Raw genomic sequence first — 27824 nt, forward strand, 5'->3', positions numbered from 1 at the left:
TTAAATAAATATACTGGCACAGTAGATAAACAGACTGGGTAGTGCATAAGAAAGTAAACAAGATAATTAAAACAATAAATGAAGAAAAAGTAAATTCATTGATGAATTAATTAATAACGATAAAAAGGTAGGCCTATATAAAATTAACTATAGATAACTCTATGAATGGACAATAGTAATTTTTTTAAACATATTATTGCTCAATACATAAATAAATTTAAGAAATAATGAGCAAACAAATAAACACGCTAACATAAAGAAATGAATGAATGAATGAATGAATGAATGAATGAATGAATGAATGAATGAATGAAAAAAACAATAAATAAACCAAAAAAATGAATAAATAAATGAATTAAAAGCAGAAGCCTGTGTGTACTTACCTGGCCCCATTAGTAGGTGATGAGAGAGTGATAAATAAATAAATAAATAAACCAAAAAAATGAATTAATAGATTAATTAAAAGCAGAAGCCTGTGTGTACTTACCTGGCCCCATTAGTAGGTGATGAGAGAGTGATGAAGAACTGTTTGGGCAAAGGGTTATCTGAAGCCAGCACAGGAGTCAAGCTGACGTCCATAAACTCAAGCTCCTGTCAAGTCATGAACAGCTTTAAACTTAGTTTTGACGAAACATTTTGTTCTTTGAAAGCAAAGATGAGTGGTAAGATAAAGAGTAACATAAAAAAGAGTTTGATAGATCAAGCAACATTAAGTGGAAGGCATGCCAGGTGTTGAGTTGACTTTGTTGTACAGCAAGCGGGCACAATGAAAAAAAAATTTCACCACAATGAGTGTGGAAAGGTAAATACTTCTCAATCAAAGAAGTGATTTTAGTGTAATTTTTTTTGGCCGGTGCTAGCCACCAGATGTGAGGTGGCTAGCATTTTGCTACTCGAACAAATTCGGTCGATTAGCCTGACTCTACTGGCCCGTGGGGATTTCTGCGACCTCGGGTGGCTAGCATTTTTCTGCCCACCCAGAGCTGATTACCTAGATCTAGTACTAGGTAGTGTAAACACGGCCTCGCGACCTACTGACCAACACGAAGCTATAAAGCGCACCTAGCAAATCTCTGTGATTGGTTAAAATATAGATGACGTATTTCCGGCATCTATTTTTTTCTGTCCTCAGAGGAAATTGTGCCCGCAACCCACAACTTTTGTGCACAACTTTTGCCATCAGCGCAACTTTTGCTAATATTTCTTGCAATTTTAGCTATTCTCAAAGGCAACTTTCTACGGGGCTTCCCTCGCAAGTTGACTAGATTTATCACCCTTTTTTATTATTCATTGGAATGCCGGTGACAAAGTTACTAAAAATAGAAAAGCAGCGTTGTAATGTTATCAAAGATGCTCTACTAAGCCTACCAAGATATTTCAATTACCCTATCTTGCGCCTCAGCGAAACTTGAGCGCGACCTTATCTTAGCGCGTGACGGCCCGTGATACGAGTGTAAACAAACGTTCCAGCGCTGAGGTCAAAGTGAACAATTTTGTCTGCAGGCAGAGAGAGAAAGGGGGGGGGGGGGGAGAAAGCGAGAAAGAAAGAGTGAGAAAGAGAAAAAAAGAGGAGAGAGAGAGAGAGAAAGAGAGAGAGACCCCTACAGGCCAGAACACGGAACATGCGCAGAAATCCCCTCGGGCCAGTAGCGTCAGGCTAAACGACCAAATTCGTTCTTGTAGCTAAACGCTAGCCACTCCGCATTTTTTTTCCACAGTGACAAGCCACACTAACTTATCAAAATTAAAATGCAAATATGTTCGGAACAATGAAGAAAGCTTATTTTAAAAAAAAATTATATCAACCCCATATGTAGGAGCTTAATACCATAGCACAAAAATCTGGTAAATATCTTGACAAATTTTGTTATGTGTCAGTTCAAAATTACTACAGGATAGTCACTGCGGTATACAATGAGAAACTCTTGATTCGAAACGTTTTGTAAGACAGATGGAAAGACAAAGACTGAGCTGGACATCCTTCACCCAAAAACCTCTGCAACAGACCTACTGTCCAGACCACATCATAATCATTATCAGTAGAGTTATAGGGAACACTTAAATAAGACTATCATGGCAGTATAATAAGAAGGACTGAATAGCGGATGGTGATGGATAGAATATATAAGAGAGCAAGCAAAGCAGGAAGCTAGAAAATCAGAGTAGCAAACTGATGCATTCAGGGCTGGAAATTACTTTGGATGCAATGAAATATACATATAAGTCAATGGATTTTTGTCTGTCTGTCTGTCCTTCTGTCTGTCTGTCTGTCTGTCTGTCTGTCTGTCTGTCTCTCTCTGTCCGTCTGTCTTTCTTCTCTCTCTCCATTAAGTGTGTTCACTCACAATATACAAATCACAAAATGATCAAGATTTTCATATTCTGACCTGTGATTGTGGAGGAAACAACAGTGACCCTGTCTGACCCCTGAAGTCCTGAGCATCGAGGGCAGGGTACACATAAGTGCCAGCCACCAACACTCGCTGAGACATCTGTACAGTGGTGTAGGTTGCAGACACCTCATAGTCTCGCCCTTTAGTCCTTTCCACTGCCAACCGGACAGTGCGGTCATTCTCTCCGACAGTCACCAGTCTGTTTAAATATATACACAAATTATAAACAGCTATTTACACATTTAAAGAAACAAAAAGAACAAAATAATACAATACTAAAGAAAAATAGAAAAATACAATAATATTGCCACTTAAGACGCCACGAGACCATAGTGAAACAGGAGCTTGAAGGAAAGATGTGGGGCAGCAGAGCTAGAGGACAGCAAAGAATAATGTGGAGGGACAACATAAGCCTGGATACAGCAGAATGTGCAACAGAAGCTCGCGACCATGAAAGATGTAGGGTATATACACGTCAACCTCTGAGTCAGAGATGATACCTCTAGAACAAAAAACAAACGTAAAGACAACATCATTCTACAGCAAGGTGCTCTCTTATTCTTTAAATTGAGCCCCAAACTGAGAAGTCTAAAATTCAGTGTCTGAAACTGAATCATCAGTGATGTATCATTTTTCCCCTTTTGACATTAACCAAAGTTTTAAAGAATTAAGAATAATATTTGCCTGTACAATCCTTTGGCACTAATGTCTTACCTATACAGGATGATACAGTATGGTTAAAAAACCCAAACACAACATCGATACTTCATGAGCTCCCTTAGCTTTTTTTACCAAACATTCAACTGTAGCAGAAGTCATTCAAAATTAGTTACTGAGAGATAATTGTTTTCAAATGGATTTAAACTTTCTGAACTTTGTCTTCTGACAAGATGATATCCGTTGAATCAGACAGGAAAGACAGACTGAAAGACAGCATATAATAAGTCCAAGAAATTCTTAATCATCAAAACACTGACTTATCCCAGAAATAGAAATGATATATTACTGACCTTTCATTCTTTAGACTAAAAAAAAATTTACTTTTCGTTGTTTGGAACCTCTTTCTAATCTGTTATTTTTCTAGCTCTTTGTCTGATTGTTCTGTAATTCCTACAACTTGCTTTCCCAAAGCTGATTTATGCTGAGCAACAATTTGATGGCAAATAAAACTTCATTCAAATTATTTCAAAATCCTGTTTCTTTTTCACACTGCGTAAATACTCAAAGATTCACACCTGTAATTTGGAGCAAACTGAATGAGTCCTCTAACATCATCACTTGGCAGGATGGTGACTTCTGCTATTGTGCTATCTTCAATAAGTCGTGCATCAGTGGCAGCACTCATCAGCTCCACATAAAAGGTGAATTTTTCTTCAGGATCCTGAAAGAAAGTCCAAGAGTGAGCAAAACAATTGGCCATGTATTATTTGAATTTTGTTATTCAAGTCTTAAGTAAAAGATGATCATTTGCTGCAAAAAATGATTATCTCATCTAAAAACGGAGGAGATGGGAGTTCTACACAAATTTTGAATTTTAATAAAATTCTAGGCGGATTTTCAGTGTAGATAAATACTCAACAACAAATTTGACTAAATTGAATACTGTATTTTTGTCCTCAAGTTTCTAAATGGACAAATACATTTTCACTTGAATCTGATACAGCCTATGACATGATACATCTATTGAGTCATGCTGTGAACTCAAATCTTCATATGTTTTAGGTATATCTTTATGAACCGCCTATTTAAGCTTAAGACCAATGGGAAGTTATCCGTTAAAATAATGTTCAAGAGCACAGAAAATGTTAAGATTTCATGAGGTAAGAGAACTCTTTACCTGTTAAGAAAATGTAAGAGCTCAGATTGAAATTTCTCCTCAATTAAAATTATGCAAAACTGTTGGCTAGCAGAAATTATCTTTCCATGATATATTACAAGCTAACACGAACCGTGTCATCTTTGAGCTCAATGTAGAGGTCACATTCTGTTTCATCAGGAGCACATAAGACTTCCCCCTCTGTCTTATTCAGTTGGTTGACCAGCTCTGCAGTGACTGTCCCAGACAAACTACTCTTTGCTCGCCACTTAACCTGTGCAAACAATGATTATACTTTGCTTGGATGTGGTCAAGAGGTCACAGAAAAAACATTAATTGAGCAGAACAGAAATATTGTTTATGAGTTTCCCCAAATATTTTTTAATACACAGTGAAGAGACCACAGAGTAGGGGCGGGCACGAGACGAGCTGAGAACTCGTTTCTCGCGAGAAACGCCGTTCCCGTCTCTGCCCGAGCACTAAACTACTGCTCGGTACCAAGACGTGATACTGCTCGTTGGCTTGACATAACGACTAACAGTAACGAGAGGGAGAGAGTGAGAGGCGAGAAATGACAACACAGACAGTGCCACCCATCACCGTGCCGTCCTGTGTGTGAAACTTAAAAGGGAGGGGAGAGGGTGGCGAGACGAGGCGAGTGGGGAGTTGATCAGGGCCTAGGCCTTGGTCTCCCTACCTTCCTTCACCGCCTGCACCAGCGCAACAGGGCAAGCATAGTTTCTAAGTTTAGATCCCCGCCACGGCCGGCCTTCCTGCTAAACGAGCTGCTCATTCTATGGGGCGAGAAGAGAAATCTCGGCCACAGCCGGCCTTCTCGCTGAACGAGTGGCTCGAACTGCGGGGCGAGAAGACAAATTGGTCACGAGACGAGAAGCATTGCCCTAGACATGAGACGGGAAATATTTCTCGTTCTCGGGACCGGTCCTGGCGGGAAGTAGGTCAGCTTCTCGGTCTTCTCGCTCTGGAGGGAAAAAGCGCTTTCCGCCGTCTCTACCACAGAGGGCATCATTCTAGTATCTACCATAATTTATTTCAAACAAAGTCTGCTGCATTGCATTAATAATAAATCAAGTTCCTTCAAGATCAGTTAATCCCACAGAGGCAGAGCTCATTCCAGCACAGTAAAACATAAAGGATGTCAGAACACCTTTAGACAGAGCAGAGCAGTAATCTGTTAACACTCAATATGTCCCTGTAAGCAATGATACCCAATGCACACATGAAAGGAGTCAGGAGAAATCATCTAAACTGTTTATCCAAAGAACACAAAGTTGGAATCAACAGATCATACAGAATCTTCTGGGCGGCAGTCTACTGAAACTCGTCATGAGACAAGTTAAACTTTTTTTCTCTTTTTTTTTTTTACACTTTAGCTATTTCATCCTTCAGATTAAATAATCTTTAAAACAAGCCCTCCCCCATTCTCCACAACTTCTGTCCCATGAATATTGTGCTAGGTTGGAGAAAATCAAAACCCTACAAATGTATTTTTTAAATCTATTGATAACCACATTATTAAATGAAAAGATAAGTAAAACATCTAGGATAAACAATTTAACAATACCATTTCACATCTTTACAGTCTTAAAAGACAATGTTGAGTGGGAGGGGGGGGGGAGAGGGAAGAACTGAGAATACTTACCACAACTGTGCCGAAGTATGACTGTAATCGGATGAGCTTAAGTGCAAACCTTGGAGAACTGTCCTCATCCACCTCCACCTTTTTAGACGACTCTCGGAATCCGATGAGCCCATTGCTCAAGTCACTTGCTTCTATAGTCACAATGGCATAACCCTGCAGAATTTGATGACAGATATCATTGTACTCGATTTTCTTCTTTTGGTATATCAGTAAATTTCTTTGCAATAGAAATGCAAGTACAAAAAAAGACTAAAATGATGCAACGATGAAAGATAGCTGAATATTTCGAACTCTTTGAAATAATCAAAGCACAATTCTAATTCTGTTCTGAAGACTGAACTACACTTTAACCAAATGGACCCAAGCCAACACCTGAGCATGGCTACTTTTACTCTTCCATGCATTGAACATGCACCAAAGGATTGGGCCGGGCATAGAACAATTGACATACAAGAGCTCAGGTGCATGGATCAAATAGACTTGAAGGTCACAGAGCTTGGAGGTTAAGTACTGCACCTACCAAAAATGTAATTTTTAGCTCTCTTTGTGCTCCATATTTAATTGCTGTGTCTGCTGAATAATAATTTATACAAAATAAAATGGGACCAATTGTGAATTACGAAGACATATGGCTACTTGCCTGCTTGTAGCGTAACAAACCACACAGTTATCTTCATTAACACTTCAAAAGTAAACAATTCCAACAGTCCAAACCACTGAACCTACTGCTATTCACTTTTTTCAATGCCAGTCAAGGTGTTTCACCAAAAAAAAAAAATTTAATCCCAACATATCTCTCTTTTTGAACCTCCAAAAGAAATATTTACAATGTAATATATATATATAAAAATTACCTGTGTCTTAATGAAGAGTCTTGCTTACTAAACATTTATTTTGCTTAATGTGTGGCAAAAATGAGTAAGGCTAAAGACTGTTGAAAATATATATATATATATATATATATATATATATATATATATATATATATATATATATATATATATATATATATATATATATATATATATATATATATATATATATAACTAGGTACTGCCATTTTGATAGACTTTCCAACTTCATGACTCATTTGCTATCTTCTTTTTTTTATAATTTTGCATTATAAAGTGTTCAATGAGTTATAACAAATATGAACATAAAAGTGTCAACCATTGTTTTTCTTTCTTCTGTCGAGGTTTACAACAACAATAGCTTTAAGAAGTATGGTCGCATCACAACAGGAGTAGCAGTTGCGGAGTGCAGTGATAGACAACAGTGCCTCCATCAAACTTGCCGCACAGACAAAATGTTTGCTACAGATATTGTGATACGGCTTGATGGTCAAAGTCCAAGTACTAAATCCATTTATCACTCATCCATAAATTTTTTAAATATCAAATTACAAGACAGAAAGATACCTTCTGGCCACCATCGGGGGCTCCAAGAGCAATCCGTGCTCCGCCCACAGGCTGTGTCAGGTACACAAGGACAGTCTCTGCAGCCTCTGCCAGGTTGTCCTCCAGAATGGTCAAGGTCACAAGCTGTTCCCTCTCATTAGCCTTGAACACAAAAAAGCAAATATTTCAAAACAATGTGTTTGATGATGCTTGTACATATTCAATAAACAAAACAAATACAGAAATATCTAATTAAATATAACTTGAAGGAGAAGAACGGAAATCCCTAAAAGAAAATGCCCACTTAAAAAAAAAATATGAATGGTGTCCCCCTTAAGCTGAAACATGTTTGTCATTATATAATACCTTAAAACTAATGTCTAAGGGCTAGGAAAAGAAAACAAGTTATAGCTGCAGCAAAGTTTCACTCTCAATATTTTTCCCAGCAGGAAAATCATTGCAGACAGAAAATCATTTCAGACAAAACCTAAACTGTCCTATGCCGGTATTTATAAAAAATAATAAGCCTCGCCTTTTACCTTAAATTCAACAGCTTGGTTGAGCACATCATAGTCAAGCCCTCCAATAGCTACCTCTCGGCTGTTCCTCTTGCCCAGAACATCAGCAATGGTGTCATTATTGCCACTGTCTCTGGCAGCAATCTGTGAGGTCCAGCTCTCTCCACCACCCACAGTCCTCACCACTACACTCACAGCACCAAAAAGACCACCTGAGAATATGCATGAGCAAAACAATCAATAGCAATACATTTTTCCTCTTTATAAACATAACTTTTTGGGCTTTATGAACAATTCGTTAAGCTTTCTCTACCATGAAGAGAACATAGAATATTAAGAAATGACAAATTTAAGAGGTGAACAAAATGACAATAATAAAAAGAAGTTGATCCTTTCCAAAGCTAAAAGTATGTTAACACAAATCACAAAAACTACTTTATTCTTTACACTGACATAGAAAAACTAAACACCCACCTGTTCTGACCACGGTCAGCGTGACAGATGTGAAGGATTCTGCAACTCTCGTCTCCGTGGGCCTCAGCCACAGAATACCGTAAGGGTCGTTACTCTCACTGATAGTCACATGACTCAGGCTGTTCAGTCGAGAAACTCTTGGGCTTTGAACTACACAAAAATAAGAGAATCAACAAAGAAAAACTATTACTTAGCATTTTAAATTATCTTAATCCTTCTCTATTGTAGGTTTTTTTACTCTTAATATTAATAATAAATAAAAATAGATAGCATTTGAATAGCGCAAATCCCCACTCAACAGCAAGCTCTATAAGCGCTTCACAATCTATACTATTACCCCAGAAGACCTGAGAGCATTCTGAAACAACCTCAACTTCCTGGGAAGCATACTGTGCAAGCGGCCATTTATAGGCGCTAAAGCACTAACATACTGACAAGATCTTTCGCTGTCTATGGCCGGGTACCCATTCCCACCTGGGTGAAGTGAGGAAAATTTGTGTAAAGTGCCTTTCCCAAGGACACAACGTCGGGCCCGCGGCTCAAATCCCCAAACCAATAACCCCATGATTACGAGTCCAGTAGCCTAACCACTAGGCCATCGACGCCACATTTCATTGCAAGTTTCTCCCGCTTGCATTACCTGTGTCAGTTGTGTAGCAGTTAGGCATTTTGCCATTGCAAACAAAAGACCTGAGTTTGATTCCTGCATGGGGAGAATTCTATCAAGTATCTCCATCTTTCTGCTGGGGTGTCATATTCCTCTCAGCCTGAGTTCGCCCTGATAAGCAGGGTCAAAGTCCACTTCCTAAATTATCTCAATTGTGTCGATGGGGGCATAAAACACCAATATTATTTTTTTTAAACCAATAATACTGGCAGGCCCGATTACCTTATGTCGGTATCCAGAATGACAAAGCTGTGCATGTTGACAGTCTAGATGGCTAATCTGACGTTCAAGCAAAGATGAGGTTTTGGTGATGTAAAAACATTGAATAATCACAACTTAAAATGACTGTAAGTCCTTAAATGATGTGGCAAATATCATTGTTGTCGCAAGCAATCCACTCAAGTCTATTTGGGTACTTTTTATGTCAGAGACAAAAAACTAGTTTTCTTGACCATAATATTAAACTGCATTTTGCTGATGTTGAGAGGTGCATTTTTAATAGAGCTTTGGGAGGGTGTAAAAATTGAAAATCTCAAAATTTGGAACTAAGTGGATTTCTTGCGACAGTGACAATATCTTGCCCCCATAGCTATTCTGTGATTATGCCAAAGATCCAACTTCATGGCAGGAGGGACAAGCCCATGTCCACTCAATCATCTTTATTAGCAGCTATCAAAGAGAGTGTATGGTTATAGCTCTTGGTGAGCATTTGTTTTTTTCTTTTCCTTTCTCCTCTTCCTTGATTTTTCTCTTACCACCTTGTCTGATGCTCGGCTCTTTCATTTTTTTCAGTGCAATTGAAGTTCGCGTACATTTGCTCCCTTGTTGACTTACCCGGTTGAGTAGGAGTGGGGAACAGCTCAACTCTCGTCAGGTTCACATAGAATTTTTCAGCCTGTTCTGGAATGTTGTCTTGGTACACCTTCAATGAATGAACACAAATTCAATATTGAAAAAATTTTACATGGAATAGCTCTCTCTCTCTCTCTCTCTCTCTCTCTCTCTCTCTCTCTTTCTCTATCTCTCTCTCTCTCTCCCCCTCTCTCTCTCTATCTCTCTCTCTCTATCTCTCTCTCTCTCTCACCCCCCTCTGTCTGTCTGTCTGTCTGTCTGTCTGTCTGTCTGTCTGTCTGTCTGTCTGTCAACCTCTTCATCTCTCACACACACACACACACATACACACACACACACACACACACACACACACACACACACACACACATATGTACACACACACACACATACACAAACACACACACACAAACACACACACACACACTATTAATTTTCTCACTTTCCTATTAATAATTTGTTGAGGACAAGCATATACGTCAGTATTGTTCAAGACAACATGAATCATGAGGGCAGAGGTGAGATTAACTTTGATGGAGTCGATGATGCGGATAATGATGATAATAGTGAAGATGATCCACATAGCAATGAGGCTATGGATGTTCCTGAACAAACCAAATTTCTAAAATGTTTAGCCCCATAACAGCAAATACTATTTAACCTTGGCACAATGTACTCCTTTCGGACCCAACATTTTTAATGTCTTAGCTTAATTATGTAATAGCCAAACAGAGTTAAACTACTGCATGGGACTTGGGGCTTCAGAAAGCCAGTGTTATACGGGGTGCCCACTATGGCTGGATCAGGCCGATCGCCCGACTCGATCGCCTGAAACTGAAAACAAACACGTTTGTTTTTGAGGCGATCGAGTCTGGCGATCGGCCCGATCTGCCGATCCCATCCGTAGTGGGCATCCCGTATTACAACTGTTTATGCCATGTACGTTACACCAAGGTTTTACTGTATACTTTTTGTGTAATTTTGCGTTAAAAATTAAACAAGCTTTTCTCTTTTCTCTAAGATTAGACTAATTGAAGTTGATGTATATGAGGAAGGTGCAGTAAGTTAGTTTATCAACCTGGACAGAAATGGTGGCCACAGTCTGCAAAGGGTCCATGGAAACTACACTGTCAGGAACAGATTGGTAATCCAGGCCGGATAACGATGTGTCGGCCACTGTTTGGTAGTAGACAGCAATGCGTCCTTCTGATCCATACAGTCGCCAAATGGTCAAGGTGATCTGAAATGAATCAAATACAGCTATTTACTCCTGCTTACTTCTATCCTTTCTCTACCTCTCCCTTTGTTCCCTGCACACAATATGAGCACATGCCTTTTCATATGCCATTCCAACACTAATCATACTGCTTTAATCTTGATTTTGCCTCACCTAGAGAGCATGGTAGCATTTGCACCATTTCTAAAGCATGATTTCAAATGTGTAAGATTAATATTGAATTATTGCTTAGTAAACATTTTATTAAATAAGATTAAAACAGTATCTATACAGTGCAAGAGGAAAGCTCTAGCATGAAAACTGACAACAATTTACCCAAAAAAAACCCAACTAATAAAAACACTATGAAGGTAAGACAAGGCTAGGTTTTCACACTTTGATGACAAATATGAAATGAAAAAGATGATTCACATTAAAATGCAAATGAACAAAGCAAATAAAGACCTTACCTGCCCATCCAGCTCTGAAACTTGAGGTGTCAGAGAATCATCAGAGAAGCGAATGAGGCCGGATGGATCTGCTCGAACTATGAGGTCAGTCATGGCAAGACGAGCTCCCCCACTGACCAGGGACTGAGGCGCACGAGGAAGTCTCAGAACAAACACTTCGGCTTGCTCAACTTGAGGTAAAACCTGACAGAGAAGACATGTCAGGATACAACTATACCGTCCAAAGCTCTTAGGTTTAGGTAGTCATCAGAAAAAAGAAACCAATGTTCAACTGCTACAGTGATGGAGACAGCTGGGAGCCTAACCCTTCCCAAAGATCTAGCCAACCAGTGAATTCCAGTTCTGGTTTCTCCACCTAAACCAAGCTCAAAATTACCACAAAACAATGTTCAACACTCGATTCTAAACCACTTTCAACCCAGCACTCAATTCTTAATCACTTTCAAACCAATATCACACTCTCAGCTTCCAATACCATTTTGTGAAGAACTGCCTCCGTTTTGCATTGCTCAAGCTTTTGTTTCACTCGAAACTAAACAAACTCTCATGTTTGAAAAAACATTGAATATTTAGATAAAACTGTGCAAAACTACATTTCTGTACTTTTTTGACAACTTGTACAGTGAGGTAATAAACAAGACTGTATATCTGATATGAGTTTTCTGTGGGGGCCTACACTAATAGACAAATCAGTAACCATGTGGTCCGGATAATAAGGTTTATACACGAGACATTTCATAGCTAGCTACAAAAAACAACCAAATAACAAGACCAACAAATTACAAGGAAATACTTTTTCACATACAAAAACATACCATACCACGCATTAATTAAAACAATTCTTACATCAACTATCAAAGACTGGATAAATACATATCCAGATCATCAAAGTAAAAGTAAATATTTCAATACAACCAAAAATGTACAAGCTATTTTTCTCTATATAACAACAAAATGCATCCGTTTTTCCTGTCAGAAATATTGTTATTAAAAATCCCTGATACACAACGAAAACTTTTTAAAAGGGCAGACATCAGCAAAACTAAATTTTGCCGGCAACCCCTCCATTTGCACACTCCTTGCCACTCTACCTGTGAAGATAAAACATCATTTTCTTAACTGTTTACAGATTCAGCTTCCTGTGACAGCCTGTCAACTGATGTCCCCAGAGCCATGATCCATCACTCAGGCGCTAGAGGAATTGCCAACATAATAATCGCTAATGAGATTTTTTCTAACAGCCACTTCGTTTCCCGTGGGTCACCTGCGGTGTTTGCTTGAACTTGATCTAAAACTTTCTTTGCGTCTCTTACCTGCACCGAGACACTGGCCTCCTCTTGTCCATGGGCAAAGTTTACAGAGCCAATACTAGGGTTAGTCTCTCCATTAGCCACTCCATCGGGCCGGCCCGCAGCAGAGTAGCCACTAAGCCAGTCAGCAACCAGATTTCCATATGTCCCAAAACGTTTCAGTTGTACTGTTAGGATTCGATCTTCTGTCAAAGCAAAGAAAAATCTGTTGAATATCTATGATGTTTTGCAAGATTTGTAAAAACAAACATTTCAACTTACCAAAAATGTCGTATTTTCTCCTTTAACCTTAAAATTCTGGTTCCGGATAAATGTTCGCCAATAAGTGCATTCCTGCGCAGCATGACCCAGCTGATCCCCGATAAGTCTGTCGTCCCAAGCAGGTAATGACATTTTGTTTCATGCGGGTCTGCATCGTTACCCTAATATGTGTGTGCATCAGTCTGCTTGTGCCTGTGTGCCCTTCAAGAAACTGTGTTGTTTTGAAACGCAAAACACTGGTAGAAATGTTCATCAAATGATAAGCAGCTGTTCACAAGTTCATACCAGGTGTGAAATTTGGAAAACTCCAGAAAAGTTATTTGATTTGGTGTAACTTCCACTCTTAGCGTCTGATCAACCGACAAGGGGATAAGGGGATTATTCATGCAGTCGTAGCACTTATTCATAGATCGCATCAAATTGCTACAAAAGACGAGGCATGTTTTTCATTGTTCTCTTTCACTATTGACTCCGGCGGCACACTCGCCAAGCTCACAGACGATGTAAGTGGGTCATCGATCGATATGAACGCTCTTCCGGTTAACCTCGTAGGACCACAGCTAAAGGGACTTTTTTCAGAATAATAAGTTCTTGATCTTCTTCTTCCTCATTCTCGAAAAATAATAAGTGAAACCAATATTCACAGCATACAGCAGGGTAATGAACACCACAAGTATCAGATCAGCATGCTCAGAACAAAAAGTAAAATGCACGATACGCATATATTATATAAAGATGTTTATATGCATAAGGACATTAAGGCCCTATAAAAAATTTTAATGAGGTAATCTTCAAAGTGTGCTTTAATCCCAAGAAAGAAATGAAGCCAAAAAAGTTAATCTATGCCAAGCTACAAGATGAGTGCAATAGATACAGAACATCAGCAATAGATACAGAACATCAAAAGGAAAGAGACGGGCAGAAATTCATAGCATATGACAGAGTGAGTTCAAGACAAGTGCCAAGACATAAAATAATGCAACAGAAAAACAGTTCACCATTTCAAGGTCAGAACACAAAAAAAAGTTCACCAACAACCCTATAAATTCACCTTCTTTCACGAAAGCTATGTCAGAGGCAAAGCTTAGCTCTGTGTTTGCTGCCAAAGCTGGGACCTCCACCTGAGCCTTGGACTCTCCAGCTCTGATACTTGGTGCTTCTGCCACTGTAAAGCATCATCATAACAATAATAATATTATAATAATAATAATAATAATAATAATAATAATAATAATAATAATAATAATGATAATAATAATAATCTTACCACAAGAGAAATGTGAAAAGAAAAGATTCATCTTCAAAATATAGGTCTGATAGGACGGGTTGGTATCACTTTGTCTTGAACACTGCTTTTCTTGAAACTCAGTTCAGCTTAATCCATTGTGTGGAGCTTATTATTCAGTCATCTATATCTATACATATTATATTTGTGAAAGTTCGTCACTTTGGTCGCCTAAAACTTCCGAATCAATTAACTTTCGAATTTAAAAAAAAATAACAGTGGTTCAGAGCCTTTTAAAGGGTGCACAGTTATATTAAGGAGTCTGAAGTCACTGTAGTTTAAATTTCAGTTTTTCATTAGGTTCATTTAGACCTAATCTTAGGAAAGTCCGTCTTCTAAGACGCCATTGTAAACAAGTGAGGCGTCCGTTAACAAGCAGTAGTTAGGCCACAATGACTTGACGATCGATTCTTTGGAGTCCATTCATCGAACGGGTACCCAGATAGTTCAGAATAATAGCTCTGTAATTCCCCCCCCCCCCTTTTCCCCCCTTCTCGCACAAATGGTAGTAAGTACCTCATACAGATTATAAACCTGCACCTCCTATTATTTTAGAGGTTAAAGAATAGGTTAAGAGAAAGGTGAAATACATTGCAGGTCAGCAATTCTGCACTGACACTCACTTCCAGCCCCAAGATACTGTACTTCTGTGATGTACACTGTGAAGGTGGAGCCCAGCCTTAGAAAACCATTGCCTGTGATGCCAACAAGAGTTATGCCCTCCCGCTGGCCTTCAGCAAACCTCAAGGTGCCTGTGTTCAGCTCCAAGGCAACCCCAGAACTACTCTGTACGCAAGACAAAGATATCAAGTCAATGAGAATGTTGCAATATCTTGATAGAGAGTCTGAATTAATTAATTGCTAGAATAAACATAAAAGGAACTAAGATCAATTTCTCTTGAAAATAACATTATACGTACATGAAAGATGTAAATTAAACAACATCTGAAAATATGCAAGATTTGAGCCAAAAAAATACAAAAGGAGAACAACTTCAGAAACTTCATATTAAACTTGTGCAGAAAAGTATCTTGGTGAGCTTAAAGGCAAGATGTGGGGCAAGTGGGCCAAGGGTGGACAAAGAACAATGAGGATGGACAATATCAAATTATGGGCTAGCCTGAGCACGGCAAAATGTAACACGGCTGCTGGCGACCGTGAACAGTGGAGGGTCATTACACATCAGTCTTTGAGTCAGAGATGACACCTCTAGTGGTCCAGTGATATTGGTGAGAAACATTTTGAGACTATGCAATACTTATAGGCCTACATGAAATACACACGAGTCAGAACAACATAATTTTAATTAACAAATGGGCCTACATGATAAGTTTACTCACAACATCATATGAAATCGTAAAGGTGAGAATCACATCTCCAAAGGTTCCATAGTAGCGTGTGAAGTTCAGTCTAACTTTTCTAGACAGATCCGAGGCATCCACTTCAATCATCTGAAACTGTGGCAGTATTCCAAACTCACCATGAGGATGGTCGTTGAATCTTTTATAAGGGGAAAAAGACATAAAGACAAAAATTATTGGAACAACTTTAAAACACATTCCAGATAATATCTGAGTGAAAACTATGTCATTGTCAATTGCTAAATAATATCATTTACAATGAACAACTTTTAATTACAAAAGCAGACTGGCAAACCATGAAGTTTGAATAAATCAACAAACACGACATAACTGTTCTTGACATTTTCAAAATTTGAAGGCTTATATTTTCAACCATTTCTTTTCTTTGTTCACCAAATGTGTTACTACGTGGAATCAGGTGCCCGTCAATTTTTAGGCATATGGATTTATTGGTATCATCATAAAGCCTCGTCATTTGCCTTGGTGCGGATGAAAAAAAAATACTCTTCTATCTTAAATAGAAGGATATTTGCGATTGAAGGAGGTAATTGGGGTTACCTGCTTTTAGAGGTAAAATTAGTAAGAAAAAGATCGCTAAGGATAGGTCGCTTCCACAGCTTGAGAGTCCTTGAGAACTTGAAATTTACAGTTTTTGTGCCTTTAATCAACGTTTTTCATTCAAATCCATACAGAAATGTGTTTTTAAATGGACATAAAAGATATTGAGCCCAAAAACAAAAATTTGATAAAATTTGCCACACCAGCAGAAAAATTCCGGTTTCTTCGATTTCATCATTTTCACAAGCGCCTGATTTCACCACGATGCCTCACAAATGATTTCATTAGAAGCATACTCCTCCCACCTTATGGCTGAGCACATAATTAAGTCAAAATGAGGATGCTGAATATTGCTCACATTGCCATCTCATTATTTTTACCTTATGCTGAAGGTCGAAGTGTTGTGTTCGCTGTCGATGTTTGCTCCTCCCTCGATCCGGACCAAGGCCACAGTGTATGTCTCAGTCAACTCAGGAAGCTCATCGGGCAAAATCTGTAAGCTAATCTGTCCTTCTCTCTTGCCTTCTGCTAGAATAATGGAACCTTCCAGAGGTTGTATGTCAGAGTCCTCCAGCTTGGCACCTCTCACCTCCCAGTAAATCTGCTCAAGAAAATTTTGTTTTAAAGTTAAAAATGACTTTTTAAAGGCATGTACCCTATTGACAAAAGAGCAGGGACATTGAGCATACCTGACCACATCGTGCTAAGATAAAATGTGACTTGCAATAAAGATCTAAAAATTAAAAAATCTAAATTTTTGGTGGATTTTTACAAATTAAAGACAAACAAAGGAAGTATAGCTACTGACTTATGCATTGAGTAAAACAAAGTAAGGCATCACTAACCTGCATGTTGCCCGTGACACCTGTGGCAGAACGACGAGCTATTGGGAAGAGCAGGGTCAAAGAGGAAACACCGTCTGGCTCCACAACTTGTCTGTTCTGAGCAGCTGCACCAGTGAATCCAATAATTCCATTTGGATCTCCAAATCGTTGAATCTGATCACGACAATTTATAGGCAAGTAATAAAGTAGGAATAGAAAACTGCTCATCTTCCATGCCAAAGTATTACTTAGTAACATCATACTTTTGAAAGTAGTTTACAATCAGGTCAAGCAGTTTTCACAAACTGTTGGATTCTGTGATATTTGCATGATAACTCTTTACGATAGTTATGATAAAACTGAAAATATTAAAGGTATTTTTTTCAACATTTTTACACTCTTGAAAACAATATCACATTTATAATTTTATAGATATCACCGACTCCATATTTCAGAAACTAGTGAACGTACAACCCTTATAAAGATAACGTTAAATAAAACTGGACCTAAGGGTAAATGAATGTTTTCATTACTGTCCTGAGGGTTGAAAGGAGGACACAGGTTGCAGGTATGAGTCTTTCCTACACTCTGCTATTTTTTGCTATAGTCATGCTTGTTTTTAGCATTAAAGTACAATAAATAGCAATGACGTTCTTCTTATCTTTGACTTAAATGAACAATATGAGTGCCAGAGAATTTTAAAGGGCTTGTTACAAACTTAACACTTTTGTAAGTTTCAGTGCTGGATCTCATGACATATATTAAGTTAGTCACTCTTCTGCACTGTAAACAGCATCAAAGGTATTAACAATTTTGACGATTTGAATTTATGTTACTGCAATAATGGCATCAGTCAAGATTTCAAATTACTTTGGGTAGAGCCTTGAAACTCAGCTTTGAAGTCAATTTTGAACCATAAAAACACTGCCCAAGAACATCTTTTGATGATAAATTTTCAGTAGAACAAAGAAACCAGATTACTGGAAAAGAAACTTACCAACCTGTAAATGCCATTTCCCTACTTACATTACATACATCTAACCTGTTGCAGCTAGATTAAAGTAAAACTACCACTTCAATTTGTCCTATGTCTCACCTTGATTATAACATGACCCATTTCCTCATCCACATCTCCATCCCCTATACCAGCCGGTGAGCCTGTCACTCTGTACAGCTCCACAACAAAAGATTTCTCCACCTCCCAGGTGGTGTAGGGTTTGATGTCCAGGGACAGAGACTTCTCCCCCGCCTCTCCGCTACTCCACATCAGGGAGCCTGAGGTCACCTGACGGTCACCATTTGTGCTGCTGATGTCACTCGTGTCTTCCAGCTGCAGGTCTGGGTTGTTGGGACCCATGATGCGCCAAAACACCTGGCCACACACGTACACATTGAAATACAGTTTTCAGAGAAACGTATATGTTCAGATAAAGCTTTCATTTTTTACGGAAACATTCACATAAATATTTGTCTTATGGTTTACATTAAAACATACACTGATAATCTGCTTTCATTTGTCATGTTAACATGAACAGGAACTATGGCTTCGTTTTCATGGAAACCCCGTTGTGGAGTACCGTTTTCACTGAGCCTTGAACATTGGTGTAGTTTTCCATTTTCTAAGAAACACTTTATTGAAAGCCACAATTCAGTTTCACCGCTTCATTAAAGCGTAATTTTTCAAACATATTAACCTTTAACTGTTAACTCCCACTGATTTGTCAACAAAAGAAACCTCAGTGCTAAGACAGAGTATCAAGGAGAAAAAATTATTTGACACTAACTAGGAGCTGTTTTCACTACATATATATATGTGAAATATTTGACTGTGTTTTAAGTATTTAACGTTTTTTCCTTTTTGTTTTAACTTTCTTAATAAATGTAAAAGGAACTTAATTTGAGACTAATGCAGACTTTTGACAACTTTTTAAAAAATGCATTACAATTCTCTCTCCCTACACTTCTCCTATGTGCATCACATTGAGACCATTTATGATCATGTTTAGCTTGATGTAATTTTGCAGGTGATAAATAAATGTACTTCAATCAGTATGGCTTAACTTTCTCTTGCCTGATGATCATATGCACATGTTCAGTACACTAACAATCCAACAGCAATTGGAATGCAGTCATCAACATTATATTTGTTACCCAGACCATGGCTCTCAGACTGGTGAAGTAGGACCAAAAACTGTTAAGGTTTTACCCTCATTCTTTATTTAATACAAAAAAGGAAATGCACATCTTTGAAATATTTTTTTCTTGGCCAGAAATCCACAAAACAGAATTTTTATCTTCAGTGATTTCCAAATGATAGAAAAAATGTCTTAAGACTGTGGCCTTTCTCACAAACATGTGTCCTGATCATATTCAAGAATGTATCTCAAAATTGTCCTGAAATAATTATTTTTGCCAACTCCACCCAGTATTTATACCCTTGCCATGGTTGTCAGATAATTCCAATTTGTTCCAGAAAAACACTTAACTTTTTTTGGTGCATTTCTCTTAAAAAGTACTCGTACTTGTACATGTGACTGATCCTGATAACTGTCTTTCTAACCTGCTGTTGGCCTAAAACTCCCCCGGTCCTCTCAATGAACAGAGCCTCTCGGCGTTCTTGCTCTGGGTTTTCTAAGGAGAGTTCTGTGTCTCCACGGAAAGCAAATCTCCCATTAGGAAAATCAGACTTCAGGATGGTCACCATGCATGTGGACGCATCTCCAAGAGAGGCACCACCTGGACAAAATACACATTTTCAAAGAATAATTTAGAAATATCATTCTGTAAAATTAACATTGTTTTATCATCTTTCAGCAAACAGATTCTTTCAAAATTAGCAAAAGAACATACATCTTTTTCTCCATTCAGTCTATTATTTTTAACAATGCACAGCTTTTCTTTAATCTGTGAGAGAGATCTTTGGCTCACTATCAAAAGTTTATCTTTTTTTTTTTTTGAGTTTCTAAATCCACCCCATCTTATCTGGACTTACAAAAGCATGGCTCATACATCCACAAATTGTATAAACCATTGAGGACTTGACATCAAAAAGAAAAAAAAATAATACAAACTACCTAAACTGCTAGAACTAAATCTTGAAACCTGTTTGTGTATCTTTCAATTACCTGTTGGAGCTGTCAATACAACTTTGAAGGTCTCACTGGGTTCCATCTCCGTATCATCTCGGAGCGTGACATTGATTTTGACCATGTCCACTCCATCGTCCAGAATCAGATCTCCACTGGCCTCCAGATAGTCAACATCAACAGTAGCGGTCAGCATCTCAGTGGCGTACTCCACAGTCACCCTCCCAAACCTGCCACCAACTCTCACCACAGGGATACTGGCCAGACCACTCTCTTCTCGAACTGTGAGACACAAGACTCCCAAGTAAGATCAGGCAACAAGCTATATAGCTACACTGATACAAAAGTAAGGCGGGTATTTTGTACAAAGAGAAGACCCACCAAAATAAATTGAAAAAAACAACAACCTACAACAACAAAAAGAACAGCCACCTGAGTTAAAAAGTCTTAAGTCTAAATAAGACTAAAGCAAGAAACTGAGAAACAAAAATAAATCCAAAAGCAGATAAAATGTTTCATGGTAAAATACTACCAAAAAGGAAAGGCTCATAATAAATCATCAACACATAATACCTTTTCCCCTATGTATGACCAAATCTGAGCAATCCCATAACAAAATTGCTCCCAACATTGTTAAATTCTCATTGTTATATGAATAAGTATGCTTGATGAAATAAATGCACATTGAGAAAATAAAGTTATTGGAACTTTTATACAATAATTCAGCTGTCTGGACAATGACAACTTCAGAAACACCCTCACTTTATTTTACGGTAAATGGAAGAAATTCCATCATTATTCATCAAACTATAGCTGGAAAGCAAAAGACCTTCCACATACAAAAAATTCATTTCTTTTAAAGCATTGCGGACTTGTGCATATAAAAGACAAGAAACTTAATGACTTAACTAACATAGACCACACAGGTGTATAAAAAAAATTGCAGCAAAACGAACTGGCCATTAACGTACCACCATATTCACCATGACTTACTATATCTGTAGCTTTTAGCAACCTGAAAATTCAGTCTAGCAAGTTAAGGATGTTAACAGTACAGACAAAATAATTGTAAATTCTCTTTAAAGATGGTCAAGATAAGTTCATGTATGTTAACCTTACCCTTAGCAACAGAGACCTCTTTCAATTAAGCTATTCCTTTTTTTTAGGACTCAGTCAAGTGACAAATAGATACAAAGGTAAATTTGATTTGTAAACCATAATAAATATAGTGGTACTGGAGCACCCATTACCTCAGAAAAAAAGAAGTTACCATTGAAACTGTGAAGAAAAAATAAGGTGAATTCTTAAACAAATTAACAGTGATAAATTTAAGAACAAGAAATTATAATTTTGACACACCAAATTGAGCTGTCTGCTCTGACTTAGTAAGACATTTAAATTCTGGGGGGAAAAAGGCTCATTACTGATGCAAAGTTTAACTAGAGCTCACTAAAGTTCTCTGGAATATACATCTCAATTTTCATTAAGCAGTCCAAATGAGGTTCTATTTTGCGTAGTAATCATTGCTCGTATGGTTTGCTGACAGTTTCTGTGAAGAAAGAATAGTCATTTATACCAAAAGGATAAGCAAATATGAATGTGATAAAGACAGAAATATCCTTGACAAAATTAAACTAAGATTTCCTCAACCAAAATCAAAAGGACGGTGAGCATTGTCAGCACAAGACAAAACTGAAAAGCACCCTTCTATCCCATAACAGACTAGGCATGCATTTATTATAATATATAAGAAAGTAATAAACAAAGAAATTGCCTTCAAAATTTTCAGATTCAAACTGAATGGTTCCTTGTGCATTGTCGTTTATGTCGATGCGTACAACTTTTACAACCAGAGTCCCCAGGGCTGGAGCCATATCTCTGCTCAGCCCTGACACCATACTGTAGTCGTTGCTGTGGACGGGTGAGGTAATGATTACAAATGTCAGTCTGTCTGTCTGTCTGTCTGTCTGTCTGTCTGTCTGTCTGTCTGTCTGTCTGTCTGTTGCTCTCCCTCTCACTGTCTCTTTCTCACTAAGCAGATTCTATTCTACTATCTTTTGACTATTTATGACTTATGAAATCTTTTACCCAGAAGACTAAGATGTACTTTTTTTCTTTAAATTTTAGTCTCATCAACTTGGGACATAAACAATTATCATAAAAGAGCAGAATGCGTAATTTCTGATACAGTCAGACTGTTTATCCCTTAATCTAAAACTTTCTTGAAGGAAAGAAAAACAAACCACAATCCGCATATTTACTAGTAAAGAAACAAACTGTACCTGAATGGCAATAATCACCTATCTTGATCAGCTATTCTTAAAGCTCAGTATGTTTTACACAACTCACTTATCATTCACAAGCACGACAGAGGTCAGGTAGACATAAAAGTCTTCAGGTCCTTCTGGAATATCGTCAGGCACTAGACTGACGTCAATAGTCTGAGAGCTGACAGAGGGCAGGAATGTCAGAGTGCCAGCACTGGGGAGGAAATCCTCGTATGCCTTGGCTGTGTCAGCGGTTGTTGTGTAGGCCACCCGCAGCTCCCCGTGGAGCCCTTTGCCTCTCGTGGCTGTGAGACGCACCTGAAATATTCCACACACAATCACTGACCTCTGAGAATTCATTAAATAGAAAAGAATGGAAAAATCAGGAATTTAAAGTGTAAGTGTTTAATGCTCTTTTGAATACATAAAATATCAGACAATGATTTGTTACATTTTATTATCTTTCAGAATATACTGATAACAAACTCACATCAGATATTTTAGTCCTGTCAAGTTGATGAAACTAAAGGCTAAACTACACAAGATTTTTCTCCAAAATTGGCAATCTCTCCTGTATATTCATCAGTTTCCAGATTGAAAATCTCCAGAAAAAAATTCCCTTGGTATTAAGGAGGAAATAGACTAACTCAAACAGCATAGATCAGCACTTTTATGGTATTCACCTGTCCTTGATCTTCTGTGACTGTGACAATTTCAGGTAGGGAGAACTGAACCAGGCCGTGAGGGTAGTCACTGGCAACAAACACAATGTTTGCTGTGTACTCTCCGGACACACTTGACACAACCGCCCCACCAGACGCTGAACTGATCTGGAGGGTAAAGCTTTTCTGCAGCTCTGGAATGTTGTCATCTCTGGTCTAAGTTTGGAAAATATACACAAAACTTCTGTTAAAACATGATGTTGAATATATTATCTCCTAAAACAGAATTCAAACCTTCAGTAAATCATGGCAAATACCCCATGTCATAAAATCAATTATCACATGTCTACTCAACATTTATGGACATTTCTGCACAGTGGAATTCACAAAAAGATGATAACTACTAAACATTTAATTTCTTTCTCAATTTTTTTGCAACTGTTGTTGCAAGATGATTAATGCAGAATTATTGCTTTCAATAAAATGCAGTCCTGACAAAACAGTATTTTGACTTGGCACCTTCTATCAGGGGGAAAAGAACATGCAAAGAATAACACATCTGGAGTCAGACAAAGCTATTTTCAACATTCTTTCAACAGAATTATGATGGTCTACAGCAGCTCTAGATCATCCAAAAAAGACACATCTGAAAATGAAAAAAAAAGAAACCCAACCAATAACAGAGAATCTAGGAAGTAAAAAGAACTTCAGAAAGTATGTCACAAGAAAAAAAAATTCAGGCCACTGCACATCAGTATTAAGTTGCATGGATAATCTAAAACATAAAAACCTTTAACATGAAGGAACTCCAACTCCCACGTCCCTCCCTATATCAACCTGCTGCAAAGTAGGAACAATAAATTGGCCTACAGTGACTTTGAGTACCTGTAGAATAATGGAAGCTGTCTGCTGTAAGTCCAAGAACTTGACAGTACCCTCCACCTGTAGGAAAGCAGAGACATCCCGCGGAGTGATGGCCCAAGTGACGAGAATTTCCCCAAAGATCCCTGTCCCTCTTGTGAGTCTCACTTCAGCTTCTCCAGCATAACCTGGGCTCGATTCACCTGGTTCTCCAATAAATACAGTCCTGAATTCTGGTAAAATAGAGACTCTTCCACTGGCACCAGGGTCTGGAAGGATGATCACTTTGCAGTCCCCATCTGAAAATGGAAAGAAATTTTCTTTGACTGGTTATGAATAGAGAGGTAGTGTTTTGTAAAAGAAAAAAAAAAACCCCCTCATTTCCAGGGAAGGCAGTAAAACACTTCGGAGTCTTTAATCAACAATCTATTATCTTGAACAGTTCTGTGACCAAATAACTAGAGAATTCTGTACCTGATGATCCAAATAAACTGCATGAGTTGTTCCATTTCTCTTTTAAAGGAATTACCCAAATAAAGACACTTTCTTCCTTAACAATTCAGAAAACGGAAACGTTACTGACAATGACATGGTTAATAGACTTTTGAATTAGACATAATCCAAGTAATCAACTGTTTATTTGATAGTTACCGTAATGCTATATAACTGTCCCGTTAACAGATTCTTAGGACATGATAAAAAAAATGGGAACAAAAATATTACTCAAAGTGACAAGAAAACTGACTGATTTTTTTATCTTCACACTGTTATGTCTTTTCTGTCCTAGACAGAAACAAAAGCAGAATTAAAGTAAAATCAACCTGCACAGGAAAAGGTATAAAAATGTGATATCAAACCTGTTGGTGAAATGTCCGCATTATTACTGGCCGATACTAAAGACACAACAAACTCTTTTCTTCCCTCCAGCACAGTGTCTGGGCGAGTCTGCAAGACCATTGTCTTCTCAACCTCACCCTGGACAAATACACAAAAGTGAGTAAACATGAGATTATGCACGAACACAACACAATACCTTTATTATTACATCAGCAGTGGTGCTACAGAGAGACTAATCTGAGTTCCTGATCAAAATGTTGTGGGTTTTGATTAATGAAAGTAGGCCTACTGTTTAATACTGCCTCCCATGAAAAAACATTTAAAATATTTTTCCTTCCACTCTGGTGTGAATAAGACATTTGCCCAAGCTGGTGATTCAAACCTGTAGCAAAATTTATCAGGTCCCAGAATGGATTGTGTGTCAACGGTTCCACTTCATGATACGCAAACTTGGGCAAGCTCTGACTTTTTTTGCCTTAACTAACATCAACAAAGACAGCAGGGACATTCTCCTTGGTACTCTTTTACTCCTACATATCTAACTTTTGGCAACTAACTGTTGGATAGATATGTGGCAAAAGGAGGATAGTAGATCTCAGTCAACTAGAACATGTCAGCACAGTACAATATACATTTATATTTACAATTTTAAAACAATGACTACAAGTTTTATCCAGTTAGCCGTTCCAAAAGGCAGGCATCAGGAGTTCAAAATGACACAAGATGGTGGCCATAAGTAGGTCCAAAGAAAGGGTTGTGTGTAACAATTTTTATTTTTGGAGAATGGATGGGATAAACAAATGACTTTCACTAACGTAACTGAACATACTAAAGGCATCAACTCTAACTGAAAGCAGTGCCCAATCTGCCATATTTTCACCTGGATAAAGGCCACCTCTCCCTCTAGTGGTGGCATGAAGTCTGAAGCTCCATCCGCACTAAGTCTCCACTTTACATTGACCAGTCCCTGAGTACCTTGGATACGTTGGACAACTAATATAGCTTGACCTTGCTCATCTGAGGTCGTCAACGACTCTTTTGTTTCCACCTGGAGAATGTGGGATGATAAAAAAAGAACTGGGTGATTCAAGAGAGTTTCAGATCAAGTAAAGGATAACAAATATAAGAAAGTATTTTATGAGACAAATCGTTTTGAGTACAAAAAACAGTCATACATGAATAAAAAACGATCTTTTGTTGTTTACAAAGAATAGACCGTATATTCTTTAATTCCATTACACTTTTCAGAGAATGTATAAGTCAGTATGATCAAAATTTGCAATATAGACAATCTAAGATTCTTGCATGCTTCATCAAACAAGCCATAAAACTATTCAAATGCCATTGTCCACTCCATTCACCTATTTCAAATAGTATACATACAAGCCTCAGTAAACAAACCATGAAGTAGTTGATGATAAAAATAGATTACGACAGGGAACAAATACTGACCTCTGAGGTAGCAAATCTGAAGAGACCAGACGGGGAGTCATTTTTCAATATAGCTATCCGCACACTGCGAGAAATGCCCAAGCCAGCATCTCCACTCACTTGTATCAGCTTCACCTCAAATGTCTGAAAGAAAAAAGATTCTTACTCCTGTCAACACACATATTCAAAACTTGAGAAGAAGGTGAACATGTTCATGAAAATAAACCAGGCACCTACAAAAAAGACAAACATATTTTTTTCAATGCATCTGGATTTGTTGATCATTTCAAAAACAAGTAAGCAAGAAAAATTCTTCTGATTTTACCTCCATATCATAAGGCAAGCTCAGGCACCTTAAAGAAAAGAGAGGCAGATTTTTTAAAATGGATTTGAATTTGCGTATATTAATCATTTTTAAAACATTTAAGAAAGCAAAATTCTACGGATTTTTACCTCCATATCCTCAGGCAAACTATCGTCAAGGATGGTGATGGAAATATTTGCTGTCTTCTGCTGGTCATCAAATTTAACGGTACCTCCCCCTGGGGTGTAGTCAAGGGCATCTGCTTCCCCTGGATCTGCCTGCCATGTCACTGTGACAGAGCCAAAGAAACCGACGAGTCTCTTCAAAGGCAAAGTGATAGTGACGTTCTTGTTGTATTCCTCGTACACATCAAGGCGGCCCTCTATGTTCTGAAAACAAATCAAAGTATATAGCATTTAAATCCCAAATAAAAATTGCAAATCAAACGACAGTAGATTATGTGTTAATGTTTGTGAGTGGGAGTAAGATGTAAGATATGCAATGACTTGGGGTCTGGTAAGAGATAGAATAAATAAAGGAGTTACGTGTGTTCATAGTATAGAATCTTTTTCTACACAAACTCACTTTTGCTGAAGAGAGAAATCAGGCAAAAATACTAAATATGCTAAACATGATTCCTTATTTACATTTGCATGAGTGTTTTATTTACTTCCAACATTTAGGATAAACAAGAGTGTAAGCATGGATGTAGGCATATTATATCAGCATGGATGTAGGCATATTATATCAGCATCCACTGTTCTCCCAGTAAAAAGAATCAATCAACCCAAACTTGAAATCCTGCCTCCAAAGCAAGAAAGGTGCCCACCACTGCCAAAAACACATCTCTCTCTAATAACCCACCGTTTTGACATCCATCTCCACAACACCTCTAGCGTTATCATTCTCTGTGATGGTCACTTCCATGACGCCCTCTCCCACAGCTATGCTTGGACCGGCATCTCCAGCATCGGCGCCAAGAAGGGTCACTGACGTCAGGTTGACCAGGAATGTCTCGGCTGCTTCAGGGATGCTGTCCTGTAAAAGATAGAGAATTCTTTAATGAATGATATGTTACAAAGAAATTGGACTTCAAGCACTTTTTAAATAGTAGTTAGAACAGCGGAGCAAAAGGAATTTCATAAAAAGTGAGGAAAGATGTCATCCTTGTAAATAATGGTGAGGACTAGTATGAAATGGTGGTGGTCGTGGGTACAAAGTGGTGCTGATGAGAATGATGATGATGAAAACAATTGTTCATGATATACCTGAGCACTCCCAATCAAGCAATGAACGTAACACAAACAGCCC

General features: G+C 38.0%; 1 protein-coding gene across 1 annotated transcript in view; it reads right to left on the reverse strand.

Moving 5' to 3' along the window:
• LOC101854392 (adhesion G-protein coupled receptor V1) overlaps window positions 1-27824 on the reverse strand; it is a 108504-nt gene that overhangs the window by 18089 nt on the left and 62591 nt on the right. The window contains exons 66-94 of the mRNA XM_035968175.1: window positions 27378-27551; window positions 26663-26902; window positions 26231-26353; window positions 25659-25826; window positions 24799-24916; window positions 23966-24240; window positions 23102-23296; window positions 22501-22736; window positions 21926-22062; window positions 20191-20433; window positions 19626-19801; window positions 18162-18437; window positions 17087-17239; window positions 16622-16842; window positions 15663-15822; window positions 14946-15108; window positions 14089-14202; window positions 12780-12961; window positions 11467-11649; window positions 10859-11020; window positions 9763-9850; window positions 8262-8411; window positions 7809-7999; window positions 7291-7431; window positions 5873-6025; window positions 4343-4483; window positions 3629-3774; window positions 2388-2592; window positions 488-591 (exon numbers count right to left, since the gene is read on the reverse strand). Coding sequence (XP_035824068.1) covers window positions 488-591; window positions 2388-2592; window positions 3629-3774; window positions 4343-4483; window positions 5873-6025; window positions 7291-7431; window positions 7809-7999; window positions 8262-8411; window positions 9763-9850; window positions 10859-11020; window positions 11467-11649; window positions 12780-12961; window positions 14089-14202; window positions 14946-15108; window positions 15663-15822; window positions 16622-16842; window positions 17087-17239; window positions 18162-18437; window positions 19626-19801; window positions 20191-20433; window positions 21926-22062; window positions 22501-22736; window positions 23102-23296; window positions 23966-24240; window positions 24799-24916; window positions 25659-25826; window positions 26231-26353; window positions 26663-26902; window positions 27378-27551 — 5018 coding nt within the window. The remainder of the gene's footprint in view (window positions 1-487; window positions 592-2387; window positions 2593-3628; window positions 3775-4342; window positions 4484-5872; window positions 6026-7290; window positions 7432-7808; window positions 8000-8261; window positions 8412-9762; window positions 9851-10858; window positions 11021-11466; window positions 11650-12779; window positions 12962-14088; window positions 14203-14945; window positions 15109-15662; window positions 15823-16621; window positions 16843-17086; window positions 17240-18161; window positions 18438-19625; window positions 19802-20190; window positions 20434-21925; window positions 22063-22500; window positions 22737-23101; window positions 23297-23965; window positions 24241-24798; window positions 24917-25658; window positions 25827-26230; window positions 26354-26662; window positions 26903-27377; window positions 27552-27824) is intronic.

The sequence above is a fragment of the Aplysia californica genome, unplaced genomic scaffold (genome assembly GCF_000002075.1).
Source record: "Aplysia californica isolate F4 #8 unplaced genomic scaffold, AplCal3.0 scaffold00043, whole genome shotgun sequence".
In the NCBI taxonomy this organism is placed as follows: domain Eukaryota; kingdom Metazoa; phylum Mollusca; class Gastropoda; order Aplysiida; family Aplysiidae; genus Aplysia; species Aplysia californica.